This window comes from Pundamilia nyererei, unplaced genomic scaffold (genome assembly GCF_000239375.1).
Source record: "Pundamilia nyererei isolate P.nyererei 1_Seehausen unplaced genomic scaffold, PunNye1.0 scaffold00426, whole genome shotgun sequence".
In the NCBI taxonomy this organism is placed as follows: Eukaryota; Metazoa; Chordata; class Actinopteri; order Cichliformes; family Cichlidae; genus Pundamilia; species Pundamilia nyererei.
The window spans coordinates 205371-219102 of record NW_005187827.1 but is presented as its reverse complement, the minus strand read 5'-3'; the positions used below and the strand labels follow the sequence as shown (position 1 = coordinate 219102).

The 13732-nt window shown below is 40.9% G+C and overlaps 1 protein-coding gene across 1 annotated transcript; it reads right to left on the bottom strand.

The window, feature by feature from the left end:
* Window positions 1-9: 9 nt before the first annotated feature.
* Window positions 10-12707, bottom strand: slc17a7a (solute carrier family 17 member 7a). The gene is made up of 13 exons (XM_013916010.1): window positions 12583-12707; window positions 5850-6102; window positions 4983-5101; window positions 4672-4786; window positions 4495-4582; window positions 4195-4281; window positions 3851-3993; window positions 3605-3754; window positions 3291-3423; window positions 2472-2582; window positions 988-1115; window positions 794-863; window positions 10-710 (listed from the first exon to the last, which is right to left on the bottom strand). The coding sequence occupies exons 1-13, from the start codon at window positions 12642-12644 to the stop codon at window positions 418-420; spliced, it is 1752 nt and encodes a 583-aa protein (XP_013771464.1). The 5' UTR covers window positions 12645-12707; the 3' UTR covers window positions 10-417.
* Between the last annotated feature and the right edge of the window lie 1025 nt (window positions 12708-13732).

Sequence of the window (13732 nt, the reverse complement as noted above, 5' to 3'; positions counted from 1 at the left end):
ACACACACACACACACACACACACACACACACACACACACACACACACACACACAGGATCTCCTAGTTGCGGATACAGAACTCCTGACCAATCACAATGAGCATCAGGATCAGGATGTAAGATGAGTTCTGATGAAGATGAAATCAGTTTTTTTGTGTATATTTAGCACTCTGCATGCACATGCTTGCACACGCACACTGTCTCTCTCTCTCTCACACACACACACACACAAACACACACACCTACAGTGGAATGAATCTGATCCACTCTTTTGATATGTGCTGTTATAAATTTTAAGAAGCACACAGCAGGTCTGTTCAGTGACTCTCTTGCAGTCGTTCTCCAGAAACACCCTTCCTCTTTCATTTTTTTTATCTTGTTATTATTATTTTTTAAAACTTGTGTCACGTCAGTCTTCTATGTGAGCTCCTTCTCTATTTCTCCCCCGTACATGTAGGAGTTATATCCGGGCGGCTGCACATACTCCTCAGACTTATCCCAGTCTGTCACCCATCCTGACCCTGCTCCTCCTCCTCCTCCTCCACCGTTGAAACCAGCCCCCGATTGGCTTATGGCTCCGTACTGCCCCCCTCCACGGTACATCTCTTCTGTTTCATTGGCCAGTTCATCCTCGTCGATTATACCGCACTTCTCCTCACTTGTGTCTTCTATGTCTGCCCAAGGCTGCTTTTCTCCTGATGCAAAGAGTCCTAGTGAAGAAGAAAACAGATCAGCAATGAAACTGCGATATTTTAGAGATGCGTTACAAAACACTGTAGAGCCAAAGTCCTACCATAGAAAACCACTCCTCCATAATGAACAAGTGAGGCTATAAGGAAGACGTACTGCCACTCCTCACGCGTCTGAAATGATTCAAAAGGTATTTTAGCACAAGAAAGAACAAGAACAAGTCTCCCTGGTGTGTCTTTACTCATTAAACATCTTGAGCTTTATGTTCAGCTTTGTTGATACACGTGAATGAGTCACCTTGTGTTTGGTCATGGCACCAACTATGAGAGGACACACCATTCCAGATAACGTTCCCACTCCGTTTGAAATGCCCATCAGTATGCTGGCATATCGAGGCGCGATATCCAAGTGATTGACATTAAACCCTGAGTGAAAGAGCAAAAACACAAAATGATTTTTACACTTAGGGGATAGAAAAAATGATATCATTCTTTAAAAACACATTTTCGTCTTAACGACGTTCACTTCAAACAGTTTAATAAGATAATGATCTAATATCTGTCTGTGTGTGAAATATAAAGCCATTTCCAGGTAGTAGCGGGCACAGCTTGTCATCCACAAACCAACTGGGGATGCCATGTCCATCTTTGATATACAGTCTATGCTGCCAATGAAAACACTACAGCTGACTGACAGACTCATGTTTGCAAATTAGGTCATATTTTAAAGTCCTATCAATGTCAAGTTTTATTCTCATTATGAAGCTTTATTGTAATCAAACTGTCAAAACTCATTAATTTTGATTGGTAAATTACCATTAAACAAACTTAACCTAGCTAACTAATATGGCAAATTCATTTACAGTCATGTAAATTGGAACATTTTTAACAGGATTTTATAATACTGTGAAAACCTTCAGAAGCAATAACATGAAATAACAATTTTCTTATGACTTCATCAGTCTCTCACATCAATGTGGAGGAATTTTGGCCCAACTGTTCTTTATAACTTTACAAAGTTAATTGTGATTCGCATCAACTGATTCATACACACCTCTCCTAATGTCTCACCACAGCAATGCTTTCAGGTTGAAGCGTGGACTTTGACTGAACCATTCAAGATCATTTCTTTCTTTATTTTTCAGCCATTCTGTTGCAGATTTTCTGTTCATTGTCCTGTTGCATGACACAATTTTAGCCATGCTTCATCTATCAAACAGATGGCCCCAAATTTCACTCTGTATACTTTGTTATACAGAGGAGCTCGTGGTTGACTCTATGACTGCAAAGTTCCCAGGTGCTGTGACTATAAAACAATGGCTGGGATGAGTAAAGGGGAGATGACACACAACAAAATTAAATAAACCATTGTGCAGATTTCTTTGTTTTTAAATATTGTTGGAAACATTTGGGAAAATGTAAGTAGGGCAACACATGTCAACAGAATCTAGAAAATGTGTCCTTTTCATACTTTTAAGTTAAAACTTTAACGGGAACCAGTTTAGCTCAGTAGTTGAGCTGGTTAACACACCCCACGAGGCCTGGGCTCGATTCTGACCCTTGGTCCGTTGCAGTGTTTCTGCCCTGTTCTCTTTGTCCCTGCTTTCCAGTCTCCTCCTCACTTATAACTATCCAAAACACTTGATTTACCGCTGTCCTGCTCACATTTAAAGCAATACTTAAAATTCCATTGTCTCTCATTAAACCTGACTATCACCTTCATGTAGCAACAGTAACACGACAAGTCAGGTTTTCACCTTACATGTTTAGAACATAGATTACCTGAGATAGCAAATCCACTGAATCCCACCGCCAGGACCAAGAAGGAGATGGCAATACCCTTTGTGTGAGAGTAGCCCACCACCAGCAGGAGGGTGGCTTCCATCCCAAAACCTGTGGAAATTCCAAAGAAATCCACATCAACACAAAGGAATTACGAACACTAATAACAAACCCTGTTGTTACGGTCAAGGCAGTGCCGATATGCCGTAATTTTCAGTGTTTGAAGCTGTACACGTGTTTATGCACACGCTGATTTGACCTTTAAGTTGTGCTGAAATATTAATTTGCTTCTAATGCTGGCAGCTACTGCACTTTAAATATTCTAACTGCAAGCTGCTAAATGCCCCACAACTGACAGCATAATTTCATATGTTTAATTTTAGGAGAACTACAGCATCATTAATAAGTTCATCTTTACACATTTATTTATTTATTTTTGCAATGCTTCTAATTTAGCTTTAATCACTGTGATGTGTCAGAAAGTACTGAAAGAATTGTTTAATTTTTTGCAGCCATTTCTGCAGCAAAAATGAAATGCTATTACAATTTCCAGCTGATAATAGGATGAAGTTTTAGTGAAATAATAATTTTTCCGTTTTCTGAGCCACGGTCTAAAGATATTTAAGAGCAGTTGGTTTGTAGACCTCGGTGCTCTGGGAGGAGTGTCAGATGACAATTGTAGAGTCAGAGAATTATGGTACCCTCATACCCATTTAATAGGCTCTGTTGGCCAACTAAGACGGTTCACCAGAGCTGTATACAGTTATTTAGTTTCTGCTCATAAACCATAAGCCATGCTCTTATGTTTGATAGCCTCACCTCCACAGTTCATGAGCTTCCTGACGTTGGTGGTGGACATCAGGTTGTGGGTTCTCAAGTAGTCAGCCAACTGGCCCCCAATAGGCACGATGATTGTCATCACCAGATGGGGCAAAGCTGACACTATGCCCACCTGAAAGTCATGTATAGGAGAGGCAGACAGTGTGTACATGTGCGTGAAAAAGGCAAAAATAGTGTTTTTGGGGGGGGAAATGAAGGGAGGATGATGACATGTTCAAATTTGTCCTGACCAAGTGGGAAAATTACAGTTTTACTTGCTTTGACCCTACAGCTTGGATGCCATGCCAACTCACCTTGCTGATCTCAAAGCCAAAGACTTCTTCAAAGTAGGCCGGCTGGCTGATGAGCAGCAGGTAGAAGGTCCAGCTCCTGCAGAAGTTGGCCACAATAATGGCATAGACTGGCATGGAGGTGAAGAAGTGTCTCCACGGGGTTTTAAATTTCTACCACAAAAAGTAATAAGATATTAATGATATGCACCAACTCCACCAATTAAGAACTGCAGACTTAGCCAAGTGCATGGGTCTAAATACACATACTTGAAGGGGATTGAGAAATGATGCAGACTCTCCGATCGCATCTTCAATGTATTTCCTCTCCTCTGGTGAGATGGTGGGATGGGCTGCAGGACTCTCGTATGACACCAGAATCCAAAACAAATACCAGAATATCCCAAAGCTGCCTGGGAGAGGGAGAGAGAGAAAGAAAGACACAGACATAGGAGACAAAGGGAACATTTAAGAGAGAACGAGAATGAAAAGGAGTTGTGGAAATTTAAAGAGAATCAAATAGTGGACATTTAGGGAAATTTGCATGAGCAGTCTTGGTGAGAAAGATAGTAATAAAAGTAACATAACGCATATTTGTGGATGAGGGTACTAACCATAGACATAAAATACAGAAGGCCACCCAGTGTATTGCACCAGTATCCCAGCTAAAGGCATGGCCACCACTGCCCCAGCATAGGATCCTGTTAAGACAACACACACACAAAGAAGGCACAAACCCTGTTTATATCTTTCTTTCTTGCACTCAACATGTTTTAGATCCATCATAGTCTTTTTAAACTCTTAAACGTTAGATGAACTTCTAGCAGTTTCATCACAAACGTGTCTTCAAACCCACAGAACCTGTGCAGACATTGTAGATACTGATCTGTGAGGTGACAGGAAGCTGACATTACCACAAAAAGCTGTCGTGGCTAATCGACTTCGCTCAAGAGGAGGTGCCCACTTGGCCCAGATCCCATGACAGGCTGGGTATGATACGCCCTAAAGGATAGAATACGGTCAGGGAAACACCTGTGCATGTGGGAATAGTCCTACACAGAGTCCAGATGTGGACAAAAACTCATATTTACCTCTACAAGGCCCTGGCATATCCTGACAAGTATGACGCAGCTGTAATGGCAGCGAGCGGCAGATGGAATCAGCATGTTGAGCGTCGATGTGGCCACGATGGCAAAGCCGAAAACTCTTAAAAACACAAAGAACAGTAACACTGGCATCAGAACATGAAAAAATCCCAATACATCCCAATACTGGCATTTTCTATGAATGCTGGTTCAGCTGCTTTGCCTCTTACTGTTCTGATTCAAATTATTCTTTTTTCCACACCTAGCATGTATGCAAATTCAACCAGATCTGACACCATAAATGTGGAGATATTAACCTGTTTGCTGCAAATTTTTGACATATAAAGCCACCCGGGATTTGTGTGACGATGTAGCCCCAGAAGAAGGAGCCGTGAATCATCCCCACTGTCTCTGGATCCCAGGTGAACTGTGCAGCCTGGAGAGAAGAAAAAAATTATATGACTTTAGCTCACTTCACAACAGAGGAGATTACCTTGAAAACTTAAGGTCAAGGGCAACTCTGGTTCATCATCCCCAACCACAAAGCCCACGAGTTGGATGTCCCTGCTAAATACATTAAATAGAACCAATGGTTCAGTATCTTGCTCAAGGATATTTCGGCGTGCAGACCTGAGTAGCTGGGGAATCGACTAACAACATTTCGATTGGTGGATGAACTGTTTTAACTCCTGAACCACAGCCAAGGCAAGCTGGCACAGAGCTGGCCTAGACTGCAGGACTTTAGAAAATTTGATATCACTACACAAAGTAAAGTTTGTTTATCAGCAGTTAAGATGATGCCAACATCAAAACGCCTTTATAGAACTTTTCAGCTTTAGTCTAATACTCTAATACATGACACTACTTATTATGACTTATCAAGTCATTTAAAAAGTTACATAATTACAAAATTTTATTCTTCTCCAACCAACTACATTGTAAAAGGGATAGCCTCAATACAACACACTGCATACTGTGATTAATATAAACCATTAGATATATTCCAATGAAGATTTAAAGTGATCCCACAGAAAAAGACATAAGACAGTAACTTTCATTGGTACTGTGAAAATACTGCATGTTACCTGTGTTCCAACACAATTATTGCAGATGTGGCTTAATATCAAATTCATAAAGTAGGTCAATAAAGGCACAGAAGTTTTAATTTCTCTTCTGCTACTCACCACAAGTACTTCCTTGTTGCCTTTGTAGACAGTATGATCATTGACCATGCTTACAATGGCCACACCTAGGTTGCACCTGATGCCAAAGGAGATGCAGAAGCCCAGGCCAGACAGGATGGCGATGATGTACCGCCGGGGCAGGCCGAAGCAGGTGCAGTCCACCACAGGCAGCTCCTTCTCCTCCACCAGCTCAGGACGACCCTCCGCCGACAGCTCAATAGTTTCTCCATTTGGCTGCCGTTTCTCAATCAGCCTGATGGGAGACAGCAGAATATGTGTTAGGCTTTTGGGGTAAAAGTGAACAAAATGGTGCAAAAGACAAAATTCTGTGTATTATAATGTGCTGCAATGAAATCGATGCCTCGGTGATCTTTATGCCTAGCCTCACAGATGATCTGATCTAACAAATCAAAGTAAAACTGCAAAAAAAAAAAGCAGGAACACAAAAGTGTGAGCTTCCTTTAGAAAGGAGCTATGAAAGGTTCAGTCTCCAGCTTCCATGCTGACATCACCGGGAGTTACCAGATTATTTTGAGCCTGTGACAAAGAGTTTGCATCTTTTCTTCATGCATGTTTTAAACTGCAAAGATTTTGCACTCTCTCTCTCTTTTTCCTCCTACAAACGCACTCCTCCAGGCTGACATCATGCTCCACACCGGGGTCACGCCTGACTCAGCACGTCCCAGTGTGTGGAAGCAGCTGTCACAAGCCGAGGAGCTACGACAGCCGCGTCGTCTCTGCTTCAGGATCCAAGGAACCTACTGGTCCTCTCACTCTGATAGTGTCCTCACCACTAAATGCCTTCATTTTTTATGACATCATTCAGCCGAATCTGCTTAACAAATTAGCATTATGTTTAAAACTACAAAAGGAACTTTTGTAGAAAATCAGGAGTTACACTTTACCGAGCTGCAAAGACAGGGGTGCAAGTGTCTAAAATGTGTTTGCTTGTTTTTTAACCGCTTAAAATCCCATGGTTTTAGCCCATGTGAGGTGATCTGCTTGTTTTCCAGGCTATTGTTCAGTTTGTGTGACCATTTTTGTAAAACAACATGTCGAGCATCCCCTCAACAGAAGTCATACAGAGAAGTCAGAGAGCAGCCATCTGTGTATTACAACCTTCATACTCACAACAAAAACACACACACTTCCATCAGATTTAAGTAAACAACACCTACAGATATACATTAGACAAAGTGTCACCATTTTTTCAGTGAATGTATATATCAGTGTTCACTGTCTGTTAAATTTGAGTTCGCAGCAGAGCGAATCATGTGTCCGCCATCCACTTTCCATTGAGGTGATCCAGTTAGCCAGTGAGCTGGAGAATCGTGCACAGAAAAAAGCACAATCAACACGGGGGTCAGGCTGGCGAGGTGACGATGGTTGTGTTTTAAAGAAAGCGTTTCATTGGAGTTCGGGGCTTAAACAAGGTTAGAAAGCAAGTGTGCAAAGTCGAGACAAGTCAGCCTCTGATGCTGATTAATTATTGACCTTTTTTTTTTTTTTAGATAAATTATTTACTCCAGCTTTTACACCACAATCTGCCACCATTTATCCGTCTGTCATCCACCGCTGTCATTATATTTCTTTTAGTTATGCGTGTGAATTCCACTCCCTCGCCCTTTTGCACACAGCACACTCTGTATAATCTCGATATGCATCCATGCAATCTGTCAAAAACAAACTAAAACGCAAGACAAGAAGACAGGTCAGTGCAATTACGAGTATAATTAAAACTGCCTACATAAAGAAATATTCTACTCTTCAGTAGATAACAGAAAACACAATGGAAAGCAACATTTTTGGAATTTGTGAGAGATTAGAGAGGCTGCATCCCATCTCCCTCCCTCCCTCTTAATCTGTCACTACACTAAGATTAGGATTACAAAAATGATTTACTTCCGGAAATGAATATGGATGGACAGACTGACTCTGCTGGGCACGATTCAGCACGTTTCTCCCTCTATCACGGCACGCTGTTGAGTTCATGCTGGTCATGTTTTTTAGTTCTTCTGTAACTCAGAAAGCCTTTTTCAGCTTTTGCGTCAAGCTGCAAAATTTCAGGTTGTGCCTCACCTGTTAGTTAATGGTCTACATTTTTATAGAATGGCCTATCTGACTGACTTGGAAATGGGACCATCATGTGTTCATTGCTGACCTTTCACACAAAGTGTCCTGACCTAAGGACGTGATTTGCAATGTGTTTCCCAGTGGATCAAATACAAGAAATTAAAAAACTGCAACCAAATCCTGGAAGCATTGAAAAGGGCGACGCACGACAGAAGCAAAGTCGTGCACATAAATTTGTTGAATCAGTTGTTCACGCTCCTGCCGCTAAACAAATGTGCTGACTTGTCCCCCCGCGTGGAGCTCCTCCCTCATAGTTGGTGAAGGCTGCAGGAGAATCCTCATTAAACCTCAAGACAGATTGCAGCTTGACACCTGCCCATATGCTAAGAGCTAACGAGGCTACCCCACAGCAAAAAATGGTCGTTAATTACAGATGCTTTCCACTAAAAGGCAGCCTCACCCCCTGTGTTCGTGTACAAAGCTGAAGCGAGGGAATTTCCAGCTTAGAAGCAAAGACTTAAAAGATTCTTATACACAAACTTCTTACTTCTTAACATGCTGACTGGTAAAATTTACCAGCTCTGTGTTGAAGAAGAGACACAGGTTCACAATACTGCTTGCTTCCACTCATCTGATGGAGCTGATTGGTCTCAGCTGTCAACAATTAATGAGCACGCGAGCATGAGCAGGCAGGAGTCCTGCGACCTGGGGCTCTCTGAAATATCATAATTACAATAGTAGCAGGCTCAGTGGAGGCACACGCTTCAAACAGAGCTCATGATTTTCACCTAGACAAAAGAAGCAAAGTCCTAAAACCTGTTTAACCCCAGCGTGAAGACTTCAATACCTCCTGAGTTTAACTGGTGTAAGGTGTTACACAAATTTGATTATATATTAAAAGTATGTTATATGAAACTCCTTAAAACAATAAAAAAATAAAACAGTTGTTGCTAAACTGTGAGTGTTTGTAAGCACACTTTGATTCTGTAATATTCTGTCAGCTTTGATAAAATCAAAGCTGACAGAATATCAACTCTCAGGTGACTCGGGGCCTTTATTAGACTCTGTATTAAAATCACCAATTCACAGAGTATTCGGTGTAATCCTCTCATATGAGGATGATCGAGACTGAGAGTGAGACAGCGAGGGAGTAAAAATATTATATAACACCAGACACCCTGGTGATTATTTCTCCATATTTGTGAGCTTAAATTGATTCTTGATTTTATTCCTTTTCTTTTCTTTTTCTTCTTTTTTTTGGTCTCATTTCAGCATTTTGGAGCACGCAAAGTAGCTTAAAGATTAGATTTTTACTTTTTCTCCGAGCACTTTGTAGTTTTAATAGTGATTTTGTTGTTGTCCCCCTCCTCTCCCATCCTTTGCGAGCCTCTCGCTCTCCCTGAAGTGAACAGATTGGGTCTCGGTGGGACTGTGTCACCCAGGGAGACACCCTCCTCCCCATCCTGTCACACCACTTTTTCTCTCTCTCTCCTGCTGACACACACACACACAGACAGACACACACGTTTAACAGTTACACGTGTGACCTTCATAGACGTATTATCTAAATACTCACACAGTATAACTCAATCGCAGTATGAGTGCTGTCTCCACACACACAACACTTCTTGCTACATTCACCAGAGAACAACACTTCAACAATGAGCTGCACGGGGTCGTAATATGATAATCGAACCACGTGTTAGCTTACATTAAAATATTTCCTCACAAACTGAACAAGTGAAGCAGACACTAAATGCTGAAATCGACAGCATGGACAGCATCGCTGCCAAAAACCAGGCATGCTGAGTCGTTGCAGCTGACTCTCCAAAGTGGCACAGCTATTGTAGATGAATCTCTGGTCATCTGTGAAGACTGTTTCACAAACCTGTGCCCATGTTCCACACAAAACAACAGAGACAGATGAACGGATAAAAGATAAGAATAGGAAACACAGAAGTGTCTCAAATGTGGACTTGGTGTCTTGTAAGATTTTGCCTTTTGTGTTCAAGCTTGAACCTGCTTTGTTCCTTAGACATAGCTTTATCAAGACTAACAGGAAATCCATGACAAAGACATCCTACATATGATACAAAAACGAATGCTAAATGCTGGGATTAAATGATGGCATGCTTTCCTCCCTGTGCTTCACCACAAGCAAACATATCAAATAATTATTTTTTCGCTTCACCGTTATTTGAAAATTTTATTCAGAGCACTTCTGCAATGACACTGAACTGTAGTAGCTGAAAAATGCACTCCACTGCAAGTAAGATGGATTAAAAATGGATTACCTGTCATATTCTGTATTGCCTCACATGTAGTACAGCACAGCCTCTCATTGTGTAGCCAAGCAATCCTGCAGATGCATTTAAAAGTCTTTTAATAAATCGAAGCGAGGCATTTTTATGATAGCGTCTTTGGGGTACTATTAGTAACTTTTGCACACAACCCAAATTAAAACCAAGAAGCAGTTGTGTGATTATATTTCATGCAGAGCTGTGAGAATAGCCAGATTTGGGGGATCCATCTGGAAACGTTATAAAAGAGCAAATAATGTAAGCAGAGATGTGGAGTGACCTTACAGCGCTGAAGTTTGTGCTTACCTAGTGGAGTTTAATATAGAAACAGGAGATGCATTCTGATGGAGAAAATGTTTAAATAATAGATGAACTCCTGGCTGCTTTCATCAGGAGGGATCACGGTTTTGTCTGTGAGGTGGTGAGATTGCACGCAGACACACTCGTCTGCTTACACAGTGCAGGGATGCCCAAGTTTCACCACGCATTCACACATATACAGCTTTATATACACACATGCATACACAAAACCATAACACACTGCTCTCTTATTCTTTGGCTGCACTTGACACATGCAACCGCATAAAACCACGAGGTCACGCTAAGCTGAGGAAACGCCCACTAAAGTCAACCTGAATCCAATCCAACACATCACATCTCTCATGGAATCAGCTGTGGTGATGATGCGCATGTGTGGAACAGTAAGAGAGAAACGAGACAGGCATGTGTGTGTTGATTTAAGAGACCCCAGTAGGCTGAAAGCTGCTGGTGTCTCAATGGATGGAGGATGAGGAAGAAGGAGGAGGAGGCAGTGGCTGGAGGAAGTGACATGGCTTGCATGGGATGGAATGAGTGGGAGGGGAGAGTTTAGGGATTTGCATGGCTCGACAGCTGGACTGCAAAAACAGGCTATTTCAGGACAGGATTTATACGTTTGGTTGCTACCTCAAATCCTGGGAGAGCCAAAGCTTAAAGCAATGGTTATTGCATGAGGTTCTATGATTGTCTTTAATCTGCCTTTTTTTATTTATTTATTTTTAAACTGAAATATTATCAGTACATCAATCTGTGTAGCAACTTTCACACTCATGTGTACTTTATTTACACATATGCAGCACTTTGAAATGTTCATAATCAGAGAGGATTATGAAGCTTTCTTTTCTTTTTTAAAAATAAGTACCTGCATGCACCTCCAAAGACATAAACTATGTACCATACAGGCTGCAGCAGTGACATAGTTGTCTTTTTTATATCGACCTTTCTTATTTATTGGTGCAACTAACAATTGTTTTCAGTCTCAATTAACTACATATAATTTTCTTAATTGATGGCAACAACCAATAATCATTTGGTTTGTATTGTCAGGTAGGAAAAAAATAGATGTGGAAAAACACAGTTTCAAGGAAACGTGTCCACAAGGTTTTGTGTGTTTTATCACGCAGGTGATTATTAAAATAACAGTTTATATGTCTGTCACTCAAAACTCAGCCTGAAATATTAAAAAGCTTTAGAAATTCACACCGTATTTCAGTCGTTTCTATTCATTTCATTCATTTAGTATAATCCAAAACACGTTTTCATAACAATTAAAATGAAATCCTTTCGCTTTAAGACGATCAAACAAACAAAAAACTGCAAATCATTTTTTAAGTCACATTATTTAAAAGAGAAAAAAAACATACGGCAAAAACAATTTGGAGCGCAAGAAATGTAATTTATACCGGGAAACTAAAGATTTAAACTTTCCGGTTTTATCTGGCCAGCGCTTTCATTCAGCCTGGTCGTGCCAAAAACGCACGGAAACATTATGTAACCAGACTTTCTTCTTCTCTCCAACACCACTTTGAGCCTCACAACATCGAACAAAAGCGCAAACAATAAAAAAAAAAGCATAAATGCAATAAAGCATCAAACCACAAAGAAAGAAAGAACAAACACTCTTTTTCTCTCACTGATAACTTCTGTAACACTATGGAGTACCCGTTATGGGCTTCTGTTACAGCGACGACAGTGTGTCATGTTTTTTCCTCCTAATAAACCAAATTATTCAAAATATTATGGATTTCATCCATTATAAAACACTTCTCCTCTCACTTGTGACAATCAAAACTCCCTACTGCGCAAACGCGGACTTCTGTCGCTATTTTTTGTGAAGGGTTAAACCCAACACATTCCTCTACAATTAAAATAAAAAAAGAACCAACTTTTTAAGTGTTAAAAATTACTGCTTGGAGGAGAGAGAGATGACGGATGCACCAACAGCACCGCCACCAACAGCACTGATATGTGTTGCAAGAAAAAAGGCGTAAAAACGCGCACAAATCCGGGGTGAGTTGAGAACATTTGAAATATCAGTGTACCTGTGAATTTTCCCCAAAGTTTTGCCCGCGACCGCCTTAAACCTGTCTGGTCGGATCTCCATCTTTGCAGCTCCTTGACCCGGCCGGTGTGCTGATGTCCCGCGCGCCCTCCTGTCCTGCCCGTGCGCGCGTCTCTCTCTCTCTCTCTCCCTCTCTCTCTCTCGCTCTCTCTCTATCGAGCACAAATCCCTCCTTCACTGCACTGCCCCCTCCGCTCCGACAGGTGTAGGCCTTTCAGGCTCCGGGCTTCCTTGTAAAGGGATCGAAAGCCTCTGGTCGATATGGACTCTCGAGTTGGGTAAGATTTCGTTTATGCTTATTCCAAACAGGAGATATACTCACTGTTGCCCTTAGCGATAGTGCAGGAAAACACGAATAAATAAGATGGTGGAATATGATGTCTTCTCTGTTTTGTGCGTGTGGTGTAAAAAAAAAGTAGCAGGGCTGATATTGTAGTACTCTTTCAGCAGGTTTCTCACACGTGGATTAAGTTCCTTGTCCCAAAATCTATGAAAATCTGAATTCATGTTCATCTGGGGTATTTGTCACCGCCACAGGGAGACAGTGAAGATGGAGCCTCAAGCTCAAGACCCCTTGATTAAGACAAGGCTGAATCCATGTCCAGGAGAAATGCCACCTAGCATGTTAACATATGAAATACGTCTTCTAATCTTTCTCTGTTTTTAATTTATCTTTATGCTCGGGATATTGTTGTGTTCACCATGAAGTCAGTTTATAACACTGATCGATCCACAATTAAGTGCTTTTGTGTTGCATATATGTTCATATATGAAGTATAGATAGATTTGTAAATTTTAATATAATATTTAACATTTCAAGGTTAAAGGGCAAAAAAATGTTACTAAGAAGGCGTGCAAACTATTTGTGTATTGGCCCTATTAAAAACCTAAACAAAAGTGCTTGTATGAATGAGGCAAGTTGTGTAAAGTGCTTTGAGTACTCAGAGTAAAAAAGTGCTATATAAGAACCAGTCCATTTACAACCCACCCATGTTTAGGTATTATTTTCTTGACCAAAAAACAAATGAATGTTTGTGGATCATAATAGAGCAGAGAATCAGGCTGCTGCCACCTAGAGGTTTATTAAAATACAGTAAAAATACTGCTACACTGCACATTTTTTGTGAACA